This window comes from Fusarium keratoplasticum, chromosome 2, assembly GCF_025433545.1.
Source record: "Fusarium keratoplasticum isolate Fu6.1 chromosome 2, whole genome shotgun sequence".
NCBI lineage: Eukaryota > Fungi > Ascomycota > Sordariomycetes > Hypocreales > Nectriaceae > Fusarium > Fusarium keratoplasticum.
This window is the reverse complement of record NC_070530.1, coordinates 565,646-585,853: the sequence shown is the minus strand read 5'-3', so window position 1 is coordinate 585,853 and position 20,208 is coordinate 565,646. Positions and strand designations below refer to the sequence as shown.

The 20,208-nt window shown below is 52.2% G+C and overlaps 7 protein-coding genes across 7 annotated transcripts; 5 read left to right on the top strand and 2 right to left on the bottom strand.

Moving 5' to 3' along the window:
* Positions 1–527: 527 nt before the first annotated feature.
* On the top strand, positions 528–2,379 carry NCS57_00208600 (Zn(2)-C6 fungal-type domain-containing protein; the record flags this gene model as incomplete). Its single annotated transcript, XM_053052124.1, has 2 exons — positions 528–731; positions 781–2,379. The coding sequence occupies exons 1-2, from the start codon at positions 603–605 to the stop codon at positions 2,377–2,379; spliced, it is 1,728 nt and encodes a 575-aa protein (XP_052917370.1). The 5' UTR covers positions 528–602.
* Positions 2,380–2,885: 506 nt separating this feature from the next.
* On the top strand, positions 2,886–3,893 carry NCS57_00208500 (AB hydrolase-1 domain-containing protein; the record flags this gene model as incomplete). Its single annotated transcript, XM_053052123.1, has 1 exon — positions 2,886–3,893. The coding sequence occupies one exon, from the start codon at positions 2,886–2,888 to the stop codon at positions 3,891–3,893; it is 1,008 nt and encodes a 335-aa protein (XP_052917369.1).
* Positions 3,894–4,748: 855 nt separating this feature from the next.
* On the top strand, positions 4,749–9,123 carry NCS57_00208400 (uncharacterized protein; the record flags this gene model as incomplete). The annotated part of the gene is made up of 9 exons (XM_053052122.1): positions 4,749–6,707; positions 6,762–6,776; positions 6,853–7,282; positions 7,329–7,673; positions 7,730–8,085; positions 8,140–8,457; positions 8,514–8,708; positions 8,772–8,856; positions 8,915–9,123. The coding sequence occupies 9 exons, from the start codon at positions 4,749–4,751 to the stop codon at positions 9,121–9,123; spliced, it is 3,912 nt and encodes a 1,303-aa protein (XP_052917368.1).
* A 692-nt stretch (positions 9,124–9,815) lies between these two features.
* On the bottom strand, positions 9,816–10,840 carry NCS57_00208300 (Shikimate-dh-N domain-containing protein; the record flags this gene model as incomplete). The annotated part of the gene is made up of 2 exons (XM_053052121.1): positions 9,816–10,558; positions 10,612–10,840. The coding sequence occupies 2 exons, from the start codon at positions 10,838–10,840 to the stop codon at positions 9,816–9,818; spliced, it is 972 nt and encodes a 323-aa protein (XP_052917367.1).
* Positions 10,841–11,579: 739 nt separating this feature from the next.
* Positions 11,580–12,635, top strand: NCS57_00208200 (AP-endonuc-2 domain-containing protein; the record flags this gene model as incomplete). The annotated part of the gene is made up of 1 exon (XM_053052120.1): positions 11,580–12,635. One exon carries the CDS (start codon positions 11,580–11,582, stop codon positions 12,633–12,635), a length of 1,056 nt encoding a protein of 351 aa, XP_052917366.1.
* A 1,025-nt stretch (positions 12,636–13,660) lies between these two features.
* On the bottom strand, positions 13,661–18,835 carry NCS57_00208100 (Helicase SWR1; the record flags this gene model as incomplete). The annotated part of the gene is made up of 1 exon (XM_053052119.1): positions 13,661–18,835. The coding sequence occupies one exon, from the start codon at positions 18,833–18,835 to the stop codon at positions 13,661–13,663; it is 5,175 nt and encodes a 1,724-aa protein (XP_052917365.1).
* A 122-nt stretch (positions 18,836–18,957) lies between these two features.
* Positions 18,958–19,931, top strand: NCS57_00208000 (uncharacterized protein; the record flags this gene model as incomplete). The annotated part of the gene is made up of 5 exons (XM_053052118.1): positions 18,958–18,985; positions 19,155–19,240; positions 19,306–19,482; positions 19,543–19,854; positions 19,902–19,931. 5 exons carry the CDS (start codon positions 18,958–18,960, stop codon positions 19,929–19,931), a joined length of 633 nt encoding a protein of 210 aa, XP_052917364.1.
* Positions 19,932–20,208: the final 277 nt, after the last annotated feature.

Genomic DNA, 20,208 nt, shown 5'->3' with positions numbered 1-20,208 from the left:
ATTGCAAAAGAGAACGGGAACTAATCAACGAAAATAGCAGAGAATGTTGGAATGCTCAAGTCTCAAGATGGGGATAAGAACAATTACCTCCGACGTTACACAGAGAGTGATGTCTACCCATCCAAAGGGCGCACCTCATTGGCCAACTCTGAGTGGTAACGTTGATGAAAGTGTCAGCCAACCAAACAACCCAAACAAAGGTTCCTGAAGCCTCCTGACTCACACCGACAGCCGAATACCCGGCTTCTCTCCTGCCTCTTAATTATTTGGAATTCCAGCTTTCAAATAAGCTTATTTGTGCGGCCCGCCTCACGATGATGACGTTATCTCATCTTATGCTCTCCAGCGCTAATGAACCACAATCCGTAATCCTTGTGGCTGAGCCGGCGACGTGAGTGGTCACATCACAGACCCACAGTGAATTCCAAATTCTGTTCGGGGGGCGGAGCTTAGGTCGAGGCGGAGTCGTCTGAGCAACCCCTGGTCATCATCACCAGAACATTTGCTGTGACAAATGTCAAGGTGATATAAAGGCCGAATTACATCTCGTTTATCGTGTACTCGCTGTTGAAGCAGGTGCAGCTCACCAGGTACTCTATACAATGTCGAAGTCCGATCAACTCTCGCCGCACACGGCCTCAGAAAGGGGCTCCGCCTCTAGCGTCAGGTCTCGACGAAGCCACACAAAGTCACGACATGGCTGCGTGAGATGTAAACAGGGCAGAAAAAAGGTAACCATTGCTCTCTGCAGCATCTCGAGCATTGAGCTGATTGGAGTAGTGCGATGAGCGCAGACCGCAGTGCTCGCGATGCGTGGACCGAAACCTCCCTTGTGAATATGCCCGACCTGCCAAGGTGGTGCGGAATTTGGACTCCTCTCCGTCGCCTGCTGGCAGTGCCTGGAGCCAGCTTCAGAGCCTGACCATTCCTAGCCCTAACTACGCGCACTCGACTGTCACCTTGGGCTCGACATCAAGCGTTTCTCCGAGTTTGTCTCCAGCTCCTCCAAGCATCAATGTGGACGTGGAATTGCTACAAGCCAACGCGCAACAAACAAGTACTCTCGACGCGACAGAGCTCGAACTGCTGAGCCACTACCTCTCACACACGGCTCGATCTCTTGCTTTTGACAGCCAGGACTTGTACGCGCTACAAGTTGGCTTCCCCAACCTCGCCTTCCGCAGCAAGCCTGTAATGAGCTCAATACTCGCACTCGCAGCTGTATGCAAGTGTAACGACATGATTGTGCAGTCTGGCACTCGACAGCCCGACCAAGATCAACTTCAAAAGCTCTTGACTCTTGCGGATGAGCACCACAGGGAGTCACTACGTCAGACACAGGCCGATATTCCCTACGCGGACCATTACGATCACATAGTTGCGAATGCACCATTGATGGTTCTCTATGCCTCCGCCAGCCGCTGCGTCCGGATACGACTTGCCCAGTTTTCCGCCCAAGATGACGAGTCATGCTCTGACTCCGGCTCTACTGAATGGCAGTGGATGTCCCTTATCCGAGCAGCCCATTCAGCATATACTGGACTGCCTAGCTCGAAACAAGGCGCCGAATCTTCGACAAACTGGGCTGAGAATCTTCCAACACCTAGTTTCACCCACCAATCTTTCGCCACCGAGACCGCCTTGGCCGAGGACGGACCCAGCAGGCAAACAAGAGACCTTCTTCTCCCCATAATAGCAGCTACATCAGGAAACGCGCTCGAAAAGCTACGTGCCAGAGCGCACATGATCGAGCCCATTGCCGACATGGCATCTTGGGAAGAGATGCTCAACGGGGATGGTATCCTTCCACAACAGACCGAATCATGGAGTAATGACATCCATGCTTGTTTGATGTCTCTGGATGTTCTCAGCGACATCATGAACGAGGTGTTTCACCCCAACTCGGAAACCTCGCCCTATTCCCTCCCAGACTCTCCTCCGTTCGGCCAAGTCTCTGGAGTTTCTCCGTGGTTGAGGAAGTATCTCAGCCGTGTGACTTATTCCTCTCCTTCCAAGCCATGGAGAAGAACCATCATGTGGTTCTTGAACCGAGTTCCGGCAGAATATCTCAGCCTCGTCCAGACAAGTCTTGATCTAGTCCCCAACGGTCAGATCGAACCTTGCCTTGATCCTAGTCTTGGGATGCAAGAAATCAATAGCGTGTCTCAGCTCGCTATAGACATCTTTGCCCACTGGCTCGTTCTTGTGATGCTGCTCGATGGAGTCTGGTGGATTGGCGGCATCGGAGCTTGGGAGCTGGGCCGAGTCATGTCTTGCATGGGCAATCAAGATTGGCTTGGTCAATTTCAAGAAAAGAAGGAGGATTGGTGGCCCAAGAGCATGTACAACATTGCAACGGAGATACGGAAACATGTGTAGGGTCAGGATCTCGACATGCCCCTTCGCGCTTACCCCTTTTCAGAGTTTTGTCTTAATAGTTGAGAGGAAGAACGATAGATGAATACCCCATTAGATGATCAACTTATAGACTTAATGAAAGCACATGCTTAAGACAGAAACTCTATCCCTCTTCAAGTAGTACTAGCCTAGGTATATCTAGGTACACAACTCCAATCCACGATAAAAGTTTCATCCTCCCGATTAGATTACGCCCACATTCCAAACCTATAGAGGCTGAGGAGTTCTTCTCAGGCATGCCAGAGCCAAATTACCAAATATTCAAGGCATTAAAGCATTGACGATCGAGTAAGCTGACGTCGATCCTGGTCCTGTCCCGGGATGGCTGTGGGGTATTGCACAGCCTCCCTGCAAAGATTTCTTCATTCATAAACAACCCATGACCACAACTACCGTCTTACAAGCTCGATTCTAACTCCACTAACTTTTGCTGATTGCCTTGTCCGGTCTACAGGCCCGCTATCACGATGCGTAACCTTACTCAAAGCCTGTCCCGGGTGATCCGGAAACCACATCTGCCCATGATTCACCAACGCTTCCCAAGCTCATTGAGAAGTCTTAGCACTGGAGCCTCATCTACGGCTGCCGGTGAGACCCTCATCCTCTCCTCAGGGCGCAAACTCGGCTACCACACATCCGGCCCTGCCACCGGAACGCCAATCATGTACATTCACGGGCATCCCGACTCTGGAGTCACCATCACCGGGCCACTTGAATCCCGTATCGCCCAGGATCTCAATATCCGATGGATCGGCCCGGACCGCCCAGGAGTAGGCCTCTCAACACGATACGATTCTCAACAGGTTCTCGACTATCCTGCCGACATCGACGCTCTCGCCAAGCACCTGGATCTTCCCCGCTATTACATCATTGGCACAAGCGGAGGGACAGGTTTCACGTTGGCATGCGCAAAAGATCTTGGGTCGTCAAAGTTGAAGGGTGTTGGCATCTGCGCGGGCATTGGGCCTTTAGAATGTGGGTTTGACACCATGGTTGAAACCCAACGAAAAGCTCTGGAGGCATGGCGAGATTATCCAGACGAGTTCAAGGAATACTACGAGTCAGAATACGTACCGCTTGCACAGCAAGAGGACATGACTGCGCTAACAACCCGGCTCCGCGGCGAGTTTGAAGCAAGTTTCACGGGAAAAGATCTTGAGTTCATGATGCAGGAAAGTGTGTTGAAAATGTCTGTCAGCTCTCTCCGTCAGGCGTGGATTCAAGGGGCTTGGGCACACGCCAAAGGCATGGAACTTCACTGGCGACCTTGGGGGTTCAAGCTGGAGGATGTGGTGTTTCCCTCCATCAAGCTTTGGTATGGCGGAAGAGATAAGAGTACGACGCCGGTGATGGGGAAATACATGGCTAATAGGTTGGAGGGATCCGTGTACAAGGAGTTTCCAGAAGATAGCCACTACACCATATGGAGGGAAGGAAATCTAGAGGAGATCGTACGTGATCTGTTGGAAGAGTAGTTCCTGAGGTTTCGAAGTCTCCTCGAAATCCTATCTAGTTGTGACAAAATAGCAGATATACTTGACAAGGTTATCTAAGAAGACTTCGATTCGAATCTATATGGTTTCCAATGAGGCCAAGTATCTAGACTATGGTGTTCTAGAAGGGTAGTGTCGGCGTGTAGCATCATTGCTTTTAGGCAGGGCAGCCCAGCCTCGTCTTAGGCGCGGCTCAACCTGTCCTCGCCGTAGCACAGTTATGCACCCTACCTGCCGAGCCAAAGCAGCTATTAACCCCTCTTTGATCAAGTGCCGATAGGGTGGGGGAGCAAGCCATCCGCCACGCAGGCTCGTTGTTCAAACACCAGTTGCGAACATCGAGGCGGGAACATAGAAGGGGGTGAGGGGGCTACATGGGTACAGACGACAGGGTTCATTCTCAGCTCTGCACATATCACATCTCAGGGCGTTTAAGTGCAAACCCAGACCAGTCACGTCGCGTAAAGCCGAAATCAGGCTGTACCGCAAGTTCAGCTGCTCCGAGTTTTCCCAATAGGTAAGCCATTACCAACGCAGAAAAAGGAGGGAAGAGATAACAAAACGCAGGTCAGACTCGCTTCTCGGATGGCGTCTGCACTTTCGATCGTAATGGGAAGTCAGCTGAAACTTCTTGCAGGGCAGTCTGAATTAGTAAAAATAGTTCGGCCTGCTTCCCTGGTCTCTCTTCCTAGGTAGACTACCTGGGTATATAGCTTGCATGAGCAGCCTGATCTTACCCCCCAAACCACGAACGGAAAAAAGCCCACAAGCAAGACTACACTAAACCCTCTCTCATGATCCGCCCCATTGAATATCCTCTTGCTCGTCACAACACACATGTCTCACTCTTCGGTGAATCCACGTGCTGGCCAGTCCGAAAGCGATGATCCGGATGGCGGTCAAACCAGAAAGAACCCAGAAACAACAACAGACAGCCACGCTACCAAGATCAAAGATGAGCCCTCGTTGACCGCAGATGAGACCGCAGATGAGCGAATCGTCTCTTGGTACACGAAGGTTGAGGAGCCGGCTGGCCACCACGAGATGGCCGAAGATGGCGCCCGAAATGATAGTGGCCTTTCCGAGGACTGGAAATTGACACCACTGCATGAGCTAGTAGAGCGGACAGATGATGACGATGATGGCTTGCACGAGCTCCAAAGGCAGTTGGATCAATGGAAGGACTTCCTCGATGTCCGCTCCCCAGAAGATCAGGAGACGGCGCTCCACATGGCTATTCGGAAAGGCTTCAACAAGATGGCACGTCAACTCCTCGCAGCCGGGGCCAAAGTAAATATCGAGAATGGCAGCGGAGAGTTACCATTGCACGTGGCCTGCGACTACGGAGACCAACAACTGGTGGAGGTGTTGCTAGAGAAGGGCTCCGATCCCGAGCACAAGGATGCGTCTGACATTTATCCCGTTCATTCAGCCGTCATCCGTGGCTTTGGAGTCTCAGTGGTGCGTAAGTTGCTTGGTGCCAAAGGATTCGTCATCAATGAGACCGTCGGCGGCGCACACTGGACTCCGCTCAACAAGGCTATCTACTACAGGCACGAAGATGTGGTTGATGCCCTTTTGGAAGGAGGAGCAAGCCTCCGCATCAAGGACTCAGACGGATGGACACCCTTGATGACGGCGATCTTGCTAGGTCTGTACAGCACCATTGCCAAGTTACTAAGTCATCTGGAAAAGAATTCGACCGAACGGGATGTTGTCAATATGCCAGACAATCATGGCACAACGCCCCTAATGCAACTATGTACTGGAAACCTCAAAGAGTCAATTGCCCCCATTGAACACCTTCTTAAGATGAACCCAGACGTCAATGTCACCGACGAGGACGACCAGACTGCACTGCACTATGCAATGGCCTCCTTAGGGTACTGCATGGAAACAGAGGCACAGCTTTACAGAGATGTGGCATTGAAACTGATCAAGTCGATGTCTATCAAAAGACTTTTGCACCTAGACAAGGATGGAGAGACTGCATTCGACGTTGCATTTGACGAGGATGAGAAGGGCCCGAAACTTGCTTTCAGGCCCTTGCTAGACTCACTGGTTGATCGCCTCGTTGAAGGCGAATCAATTGAGGAACCGCTTTGCTGGGCCGTATACCGCTTAGAGCGACATCCGGTTGCTCTGAAACTTTTCCAGAAGAAGTTTGCTGCAGAGATTCGCCAAGATTCCAAGCGCGGGCAATGGGCGATAGTTGAGTGGGCGATTTATGCACGCATGCCACGGGTACTCCTGACCTACCTTCGAACATTAGGCGTGGAAAGGAGAGTCAGCGAGGACGACAAGGTCGATAAGAGCATCGAGAATGGCCAGAAATTGGTCAAAGCATTAAAGGAAGAAGTGCGACAATCTTCGACACCCTTGGCGGAAGAGAAGAGACGAAAGGGAGAGCGTGGCCCGGCGAGCGGAGCCGATTCAGGCAAAGATGCCCAAGTCTTGAGAGATATGGAGGACATCCTGGACTACCTCTACCCAGAGAAGGCAAAAAAACCCACCAAACCGTTGGACTTGTCGAGGCCAGAGAAGAGCATGAAATCGAGCTTGGACGGGTTCCGTGCAGCAATCATCCAGAGTACCTTTGTCAAGTTTCGAACGATACAGGAAGTCCTGTATGATGACGACTCGATGGCACACATGCAAGACATTGCCAAAAGGCTCAAGCAATTCGAGTATACGCCCAACGTGTCTTCCGAACACGCATCGCAAACCTCCGAAGAGCTCCGGGAAAACACCAAGGCCAGGGCTCAGTTCACTTGGATACATTTACCATCAACCAACGTATGTTCTTGCCCGAGTTTCACACATTCAAGACTTCACGCTAACCAAGAGCAGATGGTTTGGATGGAGGTGAGGACCTGTTTACTCAGGAGAACCTTTCTAGACTATGAGAGTGACACATATGCTGATTTTATTTGTGCTGCAGGACACGGCAAAGAAGATACTAAAAGGAGAAGGGTGTGGAAAGAGCGAGGCCGAAAAGGTGGCCTCCTTTTTGCGAAGCAGCTGGATCGAAATCCCAGACAGAACATCCACTTCAAGGTTCATGAGGCCCCGGTATGTTTTCAAAGAGACAGAAAATGCGACTAGACAACAGCCAGAAGACGAGAATGAGTTGAAAGATGCCCGTGGGCGAGGATCTACTCAAGCAGGCAACCGCTCGCGGCACAACAAGGAGCGAGAAAAGCCCAGCAGCGAAGACTATCAAGGGGGAGAGCAAAGCATTTCCCCAGAAGACACTTCTACTACTCCAGGGCGAGAACCGGAAGAAGATCAAAACAGCGAGCAGGCAGTCGACACGGATCATGGCGGCGCAGAGAAAGGCAAATCCTTTGCCGTGTCGGCAATCTATGTCAGTATTCATTCCTTAAATTGTCTCAGTCTTTCACATTCTCATACCAGTTGAGATGCCCTATCTGTATTTCTCAACATACCACCAGAACGAGAGTGGCGAGCAGATGACGGGCACAGAAAGCCCTTCAGACCTCGAGAAAAAGGTCCAAGACGAGATAACTGCGCGCCAAGGACTCTTCAACGCATACAAAAACTCGGTGATTCACCAACCCACAACCCTAGACGAGTTCTATTATCAGTTTGCATCAGACAAGGACTCTGTCGAGGACCGAAACACGCGCAACAAAGATCAGGTCGTCACAAAGTATCTGCGGCGAGGAGTAGACATGGAGAAGGAAAGATTCTGGCCTTTGTTGCGAGTTAGCCAGCTCTGGATCTGGACTATCGACGATAGTATGTTTCCTTTAACCTTTAACCACGCCCTAATTGCTTGCTAAACCGTTTCATAGAGTGGTTAATTACTTCAACCTCCTGCGCAACCGACGATATTCGCGACAATCTCGTGACAGACATTTTGGGGCATCTTCAGAGGCAAGTCGAGAATGGAAGTCGCCGACTAGGACCAACCTCTGCCACTGAAATGAGCAGGGTAATTGTCGACTATTGCATTGGTACCTACGAGAGGAAGCGAAGGCGCCAAAACGTGAAACGAAATGAGGACCAAAGGCTCCAAACAGACGGCACAACCACACAGGACCAGCCTCAAGGAAACACGGGCAGGGTGAATCAGAGCGGTACTGAGGACGGGAAACACAAAGAGGAGCGATCGATCCATCAAATCTTCTCGGACTCCATCAATGAGATCGTCCGTACTGCCGGATCCCCCCAGCAGCTTGATCCAAGCTAATTTTCTTCATAGGCGAGAAAAGAGTCAAGCTTGTTCAGTTTGTCATACGGCCGCCATGGCTATGCAAGAGAACCAGAAACGGGCCCTGACTCTCACCACACATCCGAGATAATGGAGGGTCTCCAGGATGCTCTCAATACGGTGGCAGTGCAACTGTGCCAGATCAAAGACATCCGCGACGAACTCAACATCCTGAAGTCGATTGCAAAGTTTCAGCGGAAAGTCCAGTCAACCATGGCTGGAAGCGGCGCCAAAGAAGAGCTTTCAAGCTATTATCTCTTAAGAGACCTCGATGAATTGGACAAATTTTCCAACCAGACTCAGGAAGCCGTTCGTTAACTCTCGGCCTTTTCACACTACCGCGAATGCTGACTGTTGGCTGATAGGTCAAGACTCCACTCACGCTCCGGGAGAGTGACATCGCCAGTTTCCAGGCACAGATTGCTAATTGGCAGGCAAGCGAATCCGTGAGGCAGGGGAAAGAGTCTGTCAAGCAGGGCGAGGAGTCTGTGAAACAAGGAGAACAGGCTGTGAAGCAAGGGAAAATAGTATTGGTATTTACCCTTGTCACAGTCTGGTTTGTAAGTTGACCTTGTCGTCCGGGATACGGGGGAAAGGCCATCGTTCACTAAACATACTTACAGCTCCCTCTCTCATTTCTCACCTCTCTCTTTGCGCTGGACGTCGCATCTTTCATGGACACCCCTGCCTGGGCTTTCTATGTTATCTGTAAGCTTTTATTCGCTTTTCGATATCTACAAGAACCCCGTACTAACTCATGGTTTAGTTCTCGTACCATTGATATTCCTTGGATCGGCAGCTATCTACGTCTGGAAGAGGGAGATCAGGGGTCTTTTAGCAACCCTCGAAATTCTAGAAAAGGAGACAGGTGAAGAGGCTGAGAAGGGAAGATCGACCGCTCGATTTACACGGATTAAAAGAGCACTGAGAAAGCGAAAAGGAATTGATGTGGAACACGGAAAGAGTCGAAAATAGAGGAACTCGGTTGCATTGCTATTACTTTTTAATGAAAACAGATAGTAGAGCCTTCTTCGCCGTGGTGACTAGCAATCCAAACTGTGCTCGCTGTTGATTCTTGAACTGGATTTGAATCCTGAACGGTCTTCTGGCTCACTTATCCCGTCGAGGGCCGGGCTTCAACCATAACAAACACATTATCAACACATCATAGCTTGAATCCTGAACACTCTTCTCTTCGGCACATACCATTGTAACCCCATTTTCCCAGTACATCTACCTATATCCTTTCAGGTAATGAAACCCTCACAGCCTCGACTGAGCCATCTTAGCCACCTTGATTCTCTTTGGCGTCACTGGATTCTTTGTTCTACTTTAGACTGATTTAGATGGCTTTCAATCACTAGGTAGATACAGCGAAGAAGATAGAGGCAGTTATTTGCTAACATTCAAGGAGAGGATACTGCGCGTTAAAACATGCAGGCTGTGTTTAAATATGTCCAAGGTACGTCACAGTTCAACCTCTGCTGTAAACCGAGGAACCGATCACACTAGAGCGCCTATAGGTGGTTGATATCCAGACTATACTTCGAATTTGACTACTTGGACAAGATGTGAACCGTTCTTATTTCTGAGTTCTACACACGCTATTATCATGCTGTTCGTAACCCCAATATTACCTGTCTATCCCCTGGGGCAATGTGCATCGCTCACAGCTTCGACTCCTGAGCCCTATGAGCAACCTTTTCCGCAATGGCCAACTGAACCTTTTCCCTCGGAAGCTCCTCTATCGGCCTTCCAGTCCAGTACTTATCCTGCTCCAGACCCTGCCAGATCAACGCCTCAGTACCAAGAATAACCTGCCACCCATTCTCCTCGGACAGCGCACCCAACCGCGTAAACGGTGTAGGGTTGTAGCACATCTCCAAAATGGCACCCTTGCGCTCCTTTTCCAAAAATGTCTCGGTAATGCGTCGTGCGAGAATCTCCTCTGCTGTTTGGGGCTCAAAGTCTGGCACGCACGCCACGATGGCGCCGGGGCTTTCGAGGTCCAGGGCTTGCGAGACCGTTTTCACGTGAACAAGGTCATCGCCGTAGCCGCGCTCCGCACAGTCCTTGATGACGGCTTCAACCTCTGACTCGTCGCGGTTGACGAGGTAGATGGCCTTGACCTTCATCCACTTGCGCAGGGCGTAGATGGCGCTGCGGGCTGCGCCGCCACCGCCGACCACGAGGGCGGGCTTCTCGTGGAACACGCCGTCTGGGTCAGCGATATTTTGGTAGAAGGCGTCGCGAATGCCGATGACGTCGGTGTTGGCGCCGCAGAAGATGCGGCGGCCGTCTTGTTCCCGGAGGAAAAGTGTGTTGCAAGCACCGACGTCGCGGCACTCTTCAGTCAGCTCATCCAAGTAGGGGATGATGGCGACCTTGTTGGGCATTGTTACCGAAGCGCCTTGAATCTTATTAGCATTACTCCTCAATGTCTGAGTGAACAAAATAACTCACCGTAAAAGTCGGGGTGTTGGGCAAGCTTCAAGAAGGAGGGAATATCCGCCGAGTCGAGTCGGACCTGACCCCATCGCAGGCCAAGATCTTGATAGATGACATTGTGAAGAAAGGGTGAAAGGGAATTGGCCAGCTTCTTCCCAAAGAGGTATCCGTGGCGTTGAAGCCGTGAAACTTCGCACGAGGCGAGCGAGTCCCCAGAGGGATAAGACACTTCTTGGACAGACATATTGAGAAAAGACTAGTAGGAGAATCTGGGGTTTGTTTTCTCTGAGCCAACGCTAGGACTCAGCTCTCTTCAAGTAGTGTCCACTAGGAAGGCAAGAAAGGCAGGGAATGGTCATCAGAGATCTGAGAAACTCGGTCCAAGTTCATGCGAGATCTCTTCTCCCCCACGATAGAAATGCCGAGCCGAGAAAGGCGCAAGGATTTTTCCACCGGGTACAGGCCCGGAACCTGCGTTTCCCTCCCTCCCTCTCCTGGGGGAACAAGGCATTGCCGATAGGTTGAGTTTTTCCCCACACCGGGTAAAGACTTAACCAGCCGGATCCTACACCACCACCACCCAAGATTACCCATGATGCATCATGGAAGATGGGCGGAAAACTGTTTAACTCATGGCATATTCGACGGTTGGTTCCGCCTCGTGACAGTGCCAATGACGCCAATTCCGCCAATCTACCATACCTCTGACAGGGGGACCAATGGCTATTGGCGGTTGGAGGAGGTTATCTCGATGGGACTCTCCATCAGGGGAGCTTCCCTCGTGGTTGATAAATCATGTTGCCACTGCATCAGAGGTAGCTGTTTCTCTTCGGTGATTCCTAGACAGTTTCATCATAGCAAGTTTCAGTCTCTATATACCATCCTCCAAAGCTCAGCTCCATCGTCAAAGTCCATCATCACCCAAGTCAACATCCACATCGATTGATTCTCTTTGTTTTCAGCATCAACATCACATCTTCATCATGGCACAAAAGCCCAGCATATGCACAATGTCCCTAGGACGCTGCTTCGCCGGCCACTCCCTCCCACACAAGCTCGACATGGCGCAAAAATACGGTTTCCAGGGCATCGAAGTCTTTTACGAGGACCTCGTAGACTTTTCAAAGTCCTTTCCCGGCGGCGGCTCCCCCGAGGACCAGATCGCAGCCGCCCGTGCCATCCACCAGCTCTGCGCCGCCCGGAACCTGACCATCATCTGCCTCCAGCCGTTCATGCACTTTGGCGGCCTCGTCGACCGGGACCAGCATAGCAAGAGGATTGACGAATTGCAGCTTTGGTTTGAGCTGGTCCATGCTTTGGGGACCGACTTGATCTTATTTCCGAGCAGTTTCCTTTCTGAGGATGAGGTTACGGATGATATGGACTTGATCGTAGCGGATTTTGTCGAGGCGGCAGAGATGGGATTGCAGCAGGAGCCAGTTGTCAACTTTGCATACGAATCACTATGCTGGGGTACAAGAACCGATACTTGGGAATCGAGCTGGGATCTTGTTCAACGTGTAGACCGACCCAACTTTGGCGTATGCCTCGACAGCTACAACATCCTCGGGAGAATCTACGCCGATCCCGCGTCACCAACCGGAAGAACATCCGACTGCGAACAAGCGACAGTCGACTCGATCAAGCGAATCCTTTCCGACATTGACATCACAAAAGTATTCCTCGTCCAAGTCGCAGACGGCGAACGTCTCGCTGCTCCTCTAGACACATCCCACCCCTTCTACAACCCCGAGCAACCCGCCCGGATGAGCTGGTCCCGAAACGCGCGCCTCTTTTATGGTGAACCCCAATACGGCGGCTACCTCCCTTGCAAGCAACTCCTCAGAGCAGTCATCCAAGGCCTTGGCTTTGAAGGGTGGCTGAGCTTTGAGGTGTTCAACAGGAGACTCGCAGAGCCGGATGCGGCGGTGCCGGAGGAGATGGCGAGGAGGGCGGCAGAGTCGTGGGTAAAGATGAAGGTGGAGCTTGGGTTACGGACGGAGGATGAGATGCAGCCGAGATTACAGGCCATGCTATAAAAGATTGAGAGGATTTTCATGTCATTTTTTCTTGTCGCGCTCGATAATACCACATAGCAAGTAATGCCCAGAATGTATATCATTGATGACACAACTCAAACTGCTCTGAACAATTCGCTGTTGGGTGTCGATTAAAGAACCATCGCGCAACTTTTCTGATGAGCCCGTATCTTAATCGATACAGACACACGTTGGCCAAGGTAATTAGGCAAAGAGACACCGATAGCTTACGAATCATAGGGTAATCGGAACATGCATCATCTGGCATGCATCGCAGCAACGCCGTTGATAACCACGCGCGTCATCTCTTACCTCGGATGCACTCGGCCCGCAGTACCCTGTTCAATTCAGGAAGAACGTTTGAGGTCTCTTGAATGCATGGATGGCTGTTGTTGCAGGTCCCGGTGGCTGTGTTGAATGCGTTGGCCAGGCTGACCTCGAGCAGAGTCAGCAAGAAACATGAAGGGATAACGGCACCTCAATCTCACAGCACCCAAACAAAACACGAATCTTCATGCGGTTTAGCTTCTTTCACGGTTATGATAGAGTCCTCGAGCCTACTACTTCAACTGCCACAGTAACAATAACTCCTGTGCCCAAGGCGATGGTAGACGGGTGCTAAATTGACTAAGACTAGGTGTTACTCAAGATCGTCCGAAATCACTTCAAGAACAAAATAAACACGATCAACTGAAAGCAGGATAGGTGTTTCTCATCCAATTCTTACAAGTCTACCGATGCGCCACATCAAGGACACAAAAACCGTCCCCTTTTCACACTCCGAAAAACTCCCATAGATGCAATGAACCACCATCGACCCCTACAGTTCAGTTCGTACAATCCAGGAACCCCCCCGCCCCCTATAAAACACCCAGTCTACAAGTAAAAGCCGCCCCCGATGTGCTGTTGTTTTTTGTCTCCCCTTTTTAGCCAGGTTCCCCAATGGATGCTAATATACAGGTGTTTTGTGCGGTGCCGTGCTCACTCCTCGCGGCGACTATTATGATGCGTTTTGGGTCGTCGCTTCATCGCTTGCGTGTGTCCTTGCCCTTCTTCTTCCCCTTCTTTTTGTCCTTGGGCAACTCGAGCTTGGTGCCCTTGAGCTGCTCTGCCATGATGCTCAGCATGTAATCGTCAATAGTGCGCATCTTGTCGCCCCATGCGTTGTACTCCACAATCTGTTCCGCTTGGGGTGTGTCAACCTCATCCAATCCCCCATCCAACACTGACTTGCCCGCCGGTGTTCCCTGTCTCGCCGTCGAGGTCCCAGAAGCGGTATTGCTGGGTTTTTCGGTGAAATCAGCGTCGTCAGCTTGGATCTCCTTCTCCGCCACGCGAGCGGCTGCAACATCCTCTCTGTCTTCGGCTTGCTCGAGTGCTCGCCCAACCCTTCGCTGGTCTGAGCTGGTATCAGGACCACCAAGAACTCGGTCCAGGGCGGCATCAGCGGCATCCACGCCTTCACTGGTAGAGTCGACCTTGTCGCCAAGAACATCCCTGACCGACATCTTGTTGAAGTAATCGGTTGTGAATTCTCCTTCCTGAATGACCACGTCATCCAGCATCTGCTTTTGCGATGCTTTCCGAAGAATATTGGCTTCGATGGTGTGCTCACTGACCAAGCGATAGATGTGCACATCTCGTGTTTGACCGATACGATGGCATCGATCCTGACATTGCTTGTCCATGGCAGGGTTCCAGTCTTGATCATAAAAAATGACCGTGTCAGCACCTGTGAGGTTGATTCCGAGACCACCCGATCGCGTCGACAAGATGAAGCAGAGGATTCGAGGGTCGTGATTGAACCGGTCTGTAAGAATCTGACGCTGTTCGACCTTGGTGGCACCATCTAGACGGAGGTATTTGTGACCGTGGATGTTGAGGAACTGTTCGAGAATGTCGAGAACCTTGGTCATCTGCGTAAAGATGAGAGCACGATGACCACCAGCCTGGAGCTTCCGCAGCAGCTTGTCCAGAATCTGGAGCTTGCCGCAGTCATATTGGAGTAGACGCTTGTCGGGGAACTGGATGCTGAGTCTCATCCGACCCTCATGCCAGGGATCTGGTGGCGACTCCTTGGGTAGGAAAGGTGCCCATCGAACAGGTGCCGATAGCTTGAGGTCTTCGTCTGTAAAGGCCTGTACACCGTTGCGCCCAAGCACGAACTGCTCCATGTCTCTGGTGACAACCGCGGGGGTCACACATGAGAACTTCTCAATGATGGTCTTGAAGCTGTCCGCTCGGTGATTAATGGTGGGAATCATGGATTGAATGGTCGTCGACTCATCCTCGAACCAACCCATAATTTGGCGAGGAACCTTGGGACGTGGCTTGTAGGGCCGCTTGTCGGTGCCAATGGTGAGCAAGTCAATCAGGTTCTTGCCATAAATTGGCCTTTGCTGTCGACGCAGTGCATTCAGGTAGACGCAGTGCTGAAGCTCTTCAAACCGGGTCCATCTTGCACCACTCTCGAGATAAGCGATGCTAGATTCTACCGTCGACGGGTCAAGAGTCGAGTACGCTTGTTGCGCTCGTGTTCTTTGAACTTCACGGAGGTCCATCAACACCCGGTGCGAGCTCAAATGAGCAATCCGATCGGCTTGAGTGGTTGTCAGGTGCTCATAATGAGTCGGGATGAGGTTGAGGAAGTCTAGATTGACAGCGCTCATTGGCTTCGGTGCCAATAGCAGCTTCTGCACCCTTTGCTCGACCACGTCAAAGTCGGAGACGACGGATTTTTGCATACGGAACGACGTCATGATTGGTCGGTCGACAAACAGATCAGGGTGGTTGCAGACTTTCCGAAGCTGCATCAAACAGTTGATGATGGAAAGGTAGTTGCCCGAAGCCAACGTCGCCTTGGTGTCTGTCCGGGAGAGGAAGCCGTCGTACAGTTCGCGTTGACGTTTGGAGAGTCGGCAAAACTCGACGTGTTCGTACTTGGCAGGCATCTGCTTCTCAACATCGGCTTTGAGACGGCGAAGCAAATAGGGACGAAGCACTTTATGGAGCTTGGATATGATGGCTCTGGCCTCGTCATCCATCTGCTCCCTCCCGCTCTCAAGAATCTGGGTTTCCGGTTTGTGGAACCAGTCGTGGAATTCCTGCAGGTCAGCAAACCCACCGACGCCATTCTCAGCCGGCATGAGGAAAAACAGAAGTGACCAAAGCTCGGTAAGATTGTTCTGTAGGGGTGTTCCAGTAAGTAAAAGTCGGGAATGTGTGTTGAAGCCAAGAAGAGTCTGCCAGCGCTGAGACTTGAAGTTCTTGATGTTGTGTGCCTCATCAAGAATCATGTAATGCCAGCGTCGCCGTTTGAACACCTGTTGATCTTGGAGTACCAGCTGGTACGAAGTGATGCATACGTTCCACACATCGTCATTGTTCCAGCCTTGTCGCTTGCGTTTGCGCTCCTCTTGTGAGCCATAGTAAGCCAAAATCTTGAAGCCAGGGCACCACTTTTTGAACTCCATTTCCCAATTGAGCATGACACTGGTGGGCACCACGACAAGATGTGGCCCCCATACCTCATGTTGGCAAGCCAAGTGTGCAAGAAGGGCGATAGTCTGAATCGTCTTTCCCAATCCCATTTCATCGGCCAGGATGCCATTAGTGTTGTTGGCGTATAGGCCGGCCAGCCAGTCAAGGCCATCGCGTTGATATTCTCGCAGCGTCCCACGGAGAAGGAAGGGCACTTCGGTTTTGTGATTGGCAACAGGCTCGGGTGAGGCAGATGCGCTCGCATCAGGCTTGCCAGCAGGGACCTCCGCAGACGATGCAGTATCGAGCTCGGAAGGCTTGGTTTCTGATGTAGGTGGAGGCGACAGACTGTGTGTGGGACTAGGGGGGTTTGTGACTGGCTCGGTCTCGGGGCTGGGCAGTTTCTCTGGGCCTGCAACATCGTAAGGTTGCTTAACTCGTTCCTCGCTAGGTTTCTCGTCGGTGCCTGTCATGGTGACTTCGTGGTCTGGTTCTTCCACCATCTTCGTAGGCTGGGGTGCGTTGGTGGTATCGACACTGTCTGCGGGTACATCCTTCGGTTTCTTCTCACCCGAGGGAATTCCCTCAGGCTTCGTAGGCTCGGATGCTTCTTGATCCTCCGTCCCTTGAGCGGCCGGTTCCCCATTTTGAGTATGTTCAGCGTGGTCTAGATCCGGAAGCTGGATCAAGGACATCTCATCTTCTGGATCCGAATCGCCATTGTCTTCTGGGGCGGGTGTATCCTGGGTCGCAGCATCGGGCATCTCGGCATCGTCATCAGCTGGAGTTTCCACGCCAGCCTCGTCGTTGATCTTCTTGAGCTCCGATTTTCCAAAGAACAATCCCAGCAAACCACCTGCCTCCTCCTCTGACTCTTCTTCCGACCCGTCGTCTTCGGCTTCCTCGTTGCTTTCCATATCACTTGAGCCCAGATCATCGTCCATGTCCACGGATTCATCGCTCGACTCCGGGTTCTCGGTAGCTTGTGCGGTATCGGCAGCATCTGTATCTTCGTGGTTCGGTCCGCTCGTCGGTGTTTCCGTATCCGCCGGCGTTTGCTCGAGATCTGGAATGTGGGCATACTTTTCTCGTAGCTGTTCCTGGGTCAAGTTCTCATCACCCAAATCCTTTGTGTCTTCCTCTTCCTCCTCGCCTTCATCGTCAGATGACATTATGTCACTGTCTGGATCATCATCCTCATCGTCGCCTTCGTCCGAAGCAAGGCCCAAGTCGTCATCATCGTCATTCGCTAAACTCATGTCGTCGGTGAGTTCGTCAAACCCATCTTCTTCGTCTGATGGTTGCTCGGAATCCAATCCCGCACGCCGCGCTTGGAGTTTCTGCTCAGACAGGTTCACGGCTTCGTTGAGTGCTGCCTTGACTCTCTTCTGCTCTTCTTGTTCCCATTCGACCAATCGTCGGCGATTGACTTCGACACGAACATTCTCCCACGTGCCAAACATGACCTTGGCCACTGTCCGGTACCGAGTTATCCATATCTCCCTCTGTTCGGCCTCAATTTCTTCTGCAGACTTGGGTTGACGCCGGAGCCACTCGTCGCGACAGGCTTCAGCTATCTTCTTGGCCGTTGATCGGTGTCGCTGTTGCTCCGCGAGCATGAGCTTGCGAAAGTTCATCATGGCCTTGACCATGTGGTCCTGACGAGCCCACTGTCGAGGTGGTTCCTCCTCAGGCTCTGGAAGAAATATGGAGCATCGCCCCTGGGAGAGCATTCCGCCATCTTCAACTTCTTTCTCAATTCGAAGAATGAGTTGAGCATCCTTCTCAGCCATCTCATCAGTGTATTGGGGGCCATCTTCGGATGCCTGCAGACCACCCTCCTCGACAGGGATGTCCCCACCTCGAGCCCAAAAGTCTTCGAAACTTGTCCCAATCTTGGGTCTCTTGCGAACCTGATCAGGGTGCACGAGAGGGATATCGCCCGATCGACCGACTCGTAGCTTAATTCGAGGGGAACGGGTAGTAGCGTCACGCGCGGCTTTCGAGTCTTGTGTCTTGTCGTTGGCATCGCTAAAGCGCGCTGATCGTCGGGTTCTGGTTGAGGATCGAGGAGGTGGGGGAGAAGGACTTCGACGGCGATTCGAGCGAGAATATGTTCGGATTTCTGCCGTGGGTTTCTTGGATGAAGATTTCGGAGTGGATGCGGCCGTGGACTTGGACTGCGCTTTGGTGGCGGGAGTCGACTTGTGCGAGCCATTCGGTAGTTTTCTCGAGTTTCCATTGGACAGTTGAGGTTCGGGTTTCGGTTTCGACGGACTCGACTGCGCGCCAGCGATAGATCGTCTCGTAATTCGAGTCTTGCCTTGGGGCTGGAGTTCGAGGGGTAGAGTGTTGATGCGACCAGATTTGCGTCGACCGTTCTCAGTAAAGGTGGTCGGGCCGTCAGCAGCTATCTTCTTCCACGGCGGCGACTCGATCTTGGGCTTTTTGGGCGTGGCGAGGGGCGTCGATTCTCCTGTTCGTCTTCTCTTCGCTGGTCGCTCATGGTCATGATCGTGGCCATTGGGCAGCTCATGTGCGAGGCCGTTCAAGGCCGACGTCGCATCTCCCTTGGCTTCATGACCATCGTGGCCGTTCATCGTACCGTTGGGCGCGTCATCTCCGTTGGTGCAAGGCTCGAGCGCGTCTTGCTCAGGCTTGGTGGCATCAGAGTCCGACTTGGGCAGCACGTTGACGGGCGACGACGCGGTCTCGGGCATAGTAGCAACGTGGAGCCAGGGGACGCAGGGGGCGTATTCTCTGCGAAGCTATCATTTGGGGGGGAGAAATTAATGTCTACGGAATCGTAGCGCTTCAGCGGATATTCATACAAAGTTTGCACATGATCAGAGGCCTTGCGGGCGACCTGCGTGGGATTCAGTCGCAAAATCCAGTGTCGTCAGCAAAACTTTTGAGCTGGAGGAGAGTTGAGGGCGCACGCTCTGAACCTGGCTTGGGGCTAACCGAAAAGGGCCGACACGCGCCTGGCGTGCGCCCTTGATGCCTGAGGCGCCACTTTTCGGTTGAGAATCATCACAGCCTCGATTGGCTACAGCTTCAACACAGAGCCATCACCTCACGTCACAGAGCAATTGGGCGCCGACGACACTGTCCCCTCGCCCGAGGTACGTCGCTCCGAAGCCATTGAGACATGGTCAATTGGTCGCGCTAACTCTTTGTCCCTCTGCAGATGCTCCCTCAACGAATTGTGCGGGCCTCGGCCCTGCGCAGCGGCATGACGGCTGCTCGACGACTGCCCACCATCCAGCGACGAACCTTCCTCCCCCATTCGTACACCGACAAGAAGGTTATCGACGCCAAGTACCCCGATGGTCCCAGCCTGACCGAGGCCGAGGATCCCGGAATGGTCAGTGAAGACGGGCAAAGCGCTCAAAACGAGCCGAGGAGCTGATGGATAATATCGCAGAACGGCGGCTACATCAACCCACCCCGAATCAAGCGTCAGTTCCGTGACCCCTACGGCACTTGGTGGGATCCCCAGGAGCGACGAAACTTTGGCGAGCCCATCCACGAGGATAACGATGTGCTGGGTATCTTTTCTCCCTGGGAGTACACCTGGACCACCACCGGACCTGGTCTGATCATGGTCGGCACCTTTCTCGCCGTCTTCTTCAGCGTCACCGGACTGGTCTACCTAAACTACCCCGATTCGCCCGCCTACCCCCGAGAGTTTGAGGGTGGCCTTGAGCGAGAGCTGGGTGGCCCCGGAGCCACGAGGGTAGGTCAAGCAGCTCGTGGGTTGTGCATGTGCTAACAGTGAAACAGGCCCGGATGGAGGGTGATGCTGACCCTTGAGTAGAAAATGCTCATTTGTACATAAGAAAGACTGGAAGGGTTCAATGCAAGATCAACCGATGTTTGAGTACCGCGTAGCCGAAAATTGCACTGTGGATCAAGGCGAATTGCATGATGCGCGTGGATTTGATGAACCCTGTTGAACAATAGCGTCGATTCCTGAATCGAAGCCCATGATCCCATCTCTGGAGCTAATGCTCTCCCGTCGCGACCGTCACCAGGCAGCCCGCCCAAGCTGGGCATTTCGATCCGAACATTGGTATGGCTGGAATAAAGA